General features: G+C 54.0%; 1 protein-coding gene across 2 annotated transcripts in view; it reads left to right on the forward strand.

Moving 5' to 3' along the window:
- The first annotated feature begins 409 nt into the window (after positions 1-409).
- The window catches only part of Ceacam19 (carcinoembryonic antigen-related cell adhesion molecule 19), a 7,196-nt gene continuing 3,461 nt past the window's right edge, over positions 410-4,144 (forward strand). Inside the window, exons 1-3 of one of the 2 annotated variants that reach the window (XM_013508675.1) lie at positions 410-704; positions 1,665-2,033; positions 3,973-4,129. In XM_013508675.1, coding sequence (XP_013364129.1) covers positions 620-704; positions 1,665-2,033; positions 3,973-4,129 — 611 coding nt within the window. In that variant the 5' untranslated portion in view covers positions 410-619. The remainder of the gene's footprint in view (positions 705-1,664; positions 2,034-3,972; positions 4,130-4,144) is intronic. The other variant, XM_005412472.2, reaches the window with a different exon arrangement.

The raw sequence follows: 4,144 nt of genomic DNA on the forward strand, positions 1-4,144 counted from the left end.
AAGCCAGCCTCCACTACAAAGTGAGTTCAAGGCCAGCCTGAAGTACATAGCAAAACCCTGTCTCAAAAAGACAAATAAATAAAACAAAGAAAGGGCTGGGGATGTAGCTCAGTGCAAAAGCCCTGCATTCAATCCTAGTACTAAAGGAAGAAAAAAAAGGTGAAGTACTTTAGAGTGAGCCAGCCATGGGTGCAGCACCACCTCTACCTCTCCCCCTCGGAAGACATGCATGTCTCCCTAGGCCTCAGTCTCCCTGTCTGTGAAATGGGCACAGTGCTGTGCAGCGCCTGTCATGAGAAATTGTATGGCAGAGGATTGCTCAACCAGAGGCTGTGGTGACAGTGGCTGTGATCACCAACAGTCCTGCTGAGTAGGAAGGAAAGATGGAAGGGACCAAGCAAGAACCAGGGGAAGCCTGGCAAGTTCCCAGCCACCTTGAGAAACTGGTTCAGCCAGTGTCTGCGCCGCTGCCCTCCCAGTGCACAAGTCCGGCTGTGGGAAGTGGTGTGGAGGCTGGGCTGGCCTCAGTGGTCTTGGGGACCTCCCTCCCGGGACCTCCACTGGGCTAGGCTGCTTCAGAGAGCCAGGACTGGCACTCTGGCCCCCTTGGCATCTGGCCATGGCCCTTCGCATCTCCATAGGACCTAAGACGGAGACTCCTGCGGGAGCCCTGGGCCGCTTTTCAGTGGGGCTCCTGCTGTCAGGTAAGGAGGGGACAGCCCTGGAGGGCTGAGGGACACAAGGGCAGAGATTGATTAGTGATGTCTGCCCTGCATGTAGGCATGGGAAAATGGGTACTGATGCCACAGATTTGCCATCCCATTGGTCCAGAAGATTCTTCTGCCCTGAGATGCTACATGGCCTGCCCTGAAATGCTTCGACTTTCTGAATCCATCCATCCATCCATCCATCCATCCATCCGTCCATCCATCCATCCATGCAACCAGTACTTATAATGTATATAATATATATTATACATTTTAATGATACAAATAAGAACTGCCATACCAACCAACCACTCTAGTGCTATATATAGAATAAAACTTCCTAGATTTCTCAGCAGTGAGATATAGCAGAGAACTGAAACAAATAAATTCCTGTCCTTATGGGCCTAACATTCTAGAAAATTCCAAAAACAAAAACAACAAAAGGAAAATTCCATGGGTAAAAGGAAGACAGCCAGGTGTGGTTGTGCACACCTGTAAGCCCAGCACTTGGGAGGCCGAGGCAGGAGGATTGCCACAAATTTGAGGCCAGTCTGTGCTACATAGGGAGTTCAAGACCAGCCTAAACTATAGAGACCCTGTCTCAAAAAACAAAGACACAAAAAAAGAGGATGAAGTTATGATTCCACTGCCCCGCCCATGCTACTGTGATCGTTTCCTCTCCCCACATCTCCTCTCCCCTTCTGGGGAAGCTTCTGGGCAGGCCATGTAGCATCTCAGGGCAGAAGAATCTTCTGGACCAATGGGATAGCAAATCTGTGGCATCAGTACCCATTTTCCCATGCCTACATGCAGGGCAGACATCACTAATCAATCTCTGCACTGCTCCCAGCACACAGTGCTTGGAGTTCTTGCCCCAGATGAGGCTCTATGGGGAGGGGAATGGTGTAGCCCTGCCCAGCACTCCCCATCTCAGGCTGTCCCCATAACTTTCTCCAGCCTCAGTCCTGGCCCTCTGGCTGCCCCAAGGTGCCCGGGCAGCTCTCCACATACGGAAGATTCCAGAGCAGCCTCGAAAGAACCAGAACCTCCTCCTGTCCGTCCAGGGTGTCCCCAGCACCTTTCAGGACTTTATCTGGTACCTGGGGGAGGAGGCCGATGGAGGCACGAGGCTGTTCACCTACATCCCCGAGCTCCAGCGGCCCCAGAGGGACGGCAGCGCTATGGGTCAGCGAGACATCGTTGGCTTCCCCAATGGCTCCATGCTGCTGAGGCATGCCCAGCCTTCGGACAGCGGCACCTTCCAAGTCGCCATCACCGTCAACCCCTCCTGGACCATGAGGGCCAAGACCCAGGTCCGGGTGGCCGGTGAGTGTCAGGGGCCTGGGCGGAGGTGGGAAAGCTGAGGGGCGCAAGGCAGTGCTGTGAGACAGGCCCAGGACAAACCACCATTCATCCGTCCTCCCACCTGCCCCTCAGCACACACTGCCGAGCGCCCCGTGAGTCATTTATCTATATTTTGAGACAGAGTTGCCCATCCTAGGCTCAAACTTGCGATTGTCCTCCCACCTCCCAGAGTGCTAGGGTTATAGGTGTGGGCCACCGTGTGCAAGGTGGTCTCTCCTCCTCAGCACCCTGACATTTCCAACTAGTGAGTATTTTGGAGCAGGGAGCTGTGCTCTGCAGACAAGGTCTGCAGCATCGTGACCCCTGCTCACCACATACCAGTGGCACCTTCTTAGCCGTGACAACCAAAGACATCTCCAGATTTGTCTCCCAGAGCAACATCACCCCTTTTGAGATCCACTGTCCAAGAGTAACTTATTTTTGCCTTCAAACAACTGCCTGAGCCCAGCATGGTGGAGCACACTTGTAACCCTTGGACTCTGGGAGGCTGAGGCAGGAGGACTGCCACTAGTTTGAGGTCAGCCTGGCTTTGAGACCCTGTCTCAAACAAACAAGAAAAGTACATGGGACAGGCATGATGTGGAAAGGAGGGCACAGAAGCAGCCTGACTGGAGAGGTGACACGTGAGGACAAACCAGGAGAAAGTGGTTGAGCAAAGGAGGTGTCATAGCCTGAATATTTGTCCCCTACCCCAAAATTCATACATCAAAATCCTGTCTCAAAAAGGGGGGTCATTGTAGGACAGGCATGGTGATACATACCTGTAACCTGTAATATCAGCTATTCAGGAGGCTGAAGCAGGAAAGCTTCAAGTTCAAGGCTAGCCTGGGCGATTTAGTGAAACCCTGTTTCCGAGTACTCTAAGTTTTTGTTTTGTTTTTTTTTTTTTTTTTGGTCCTTTTTGAGACAGGGTCTCGCTATGCAGTTCAGGCTGGCCTTGAGCTCACTTTGTAGCCCAGGCTGGTCTCGAACTTGCAACGATCCTCCTGCCTCAGCCTCCCAAGCGCTGGGATTACAGGCATGCGCCACCATACCCGGCTAATTTTTTTATGTGCTGGGGATATAGCTCAGTGGTAGAGCTCTTGCCTGAAATGTGTGAGGTCCTGGGTTCCAGACTCACAGAAACAGCAAAATAAAGCACCAGGCATGGTGTCCCATGTCTGTAATCCCAGTGAGAGTCTGAGGCAGGAGGATTGCAGTGAGTCTGAGGCCAGCCTGGGCTACACAGTAAGTTCAAGCCCAGCCTGAGCTATATAACAAGACCCTGTCTCAAAAATAACAAAATAAAAAAAAAAATTTTTTTTAAAGTAGGCTCAGAAGTGCCAGAGAGTTCACGGTCCCTCACTGTGTGTCTCGGGGTCTTCAGGGACCGGGCACAGGCTGCTCTGAGCCTCAGAGCCCTCTGACGCTGACGCCCAAGGCACGTGACCACAGAGCCTGACTCCCCTTTCCTGACCCCCACATGTCCTCTGTGTCCTCCCAGCCATGCAGCAGGACCCCATTTCACAGATGGGGAAACTGAGGCACAGAATTTCAGGAGCTCACCTGGGGCGCCCCCTAGAGAACAGCAGGTGCAGGACTTGAACCCAGGCCGGTGGTTCCACAGCCCAACTCAGAACTGTGCCTTCCCCCTGCCTCGCCCTTCAGGCACCCGAGTGCCCGCAGGGTGGTGTCCGGGCTTCACGTGGTCTTTAGGGAGCGAAGCCAGACAAGCAAGGGTGGGCTGGGGACATCAGCCGTGCTGAGTGTTTGGGCCACTCAGGGGCCACTCGTCAGGGGTTTGGCGTCTCGGGCCTGAAAACTAGAAAGCTCTGGGCCAGAAACGGGGACCTGCACATCAGTGCCCTGTGGATGTCACACATGTGCTGGCCGGGATGTCACACGGCCCTCTCGCCCGCAGAGAAGCAGGAGGACCTGGCCTCCACCGCCGCACACCTGCCCATGAACCCTGGCATCATGGCGGCCGCCATCGCGGGGCCTCTGGCCGCCGGGGCCTTGCTCATCAGCGGCCTTGTCTGCCTCTTGGTTTTGAGAGGCTACAGGGACCAGAGCCCCAGGTATCACCCTGCTGT

The sequence above is a fragment of the Chinchilla lanigera genome, unplaced genomic scaffold (assembly GCF_000276665.1).
Source record: "Chinchilla lanigera isolate Chin_1 unplaced genomic scaffold, ChiLan1.0 scaffold00154, whole genome shotgun sequence".
Taxonomy (NCBI): domain Eukaryota; kingdom Metazoa; phylum Chordata; class Mammalia; order Rodentia; family Chinchillidae; genus Chinchilla; species Chinchilla lanigera.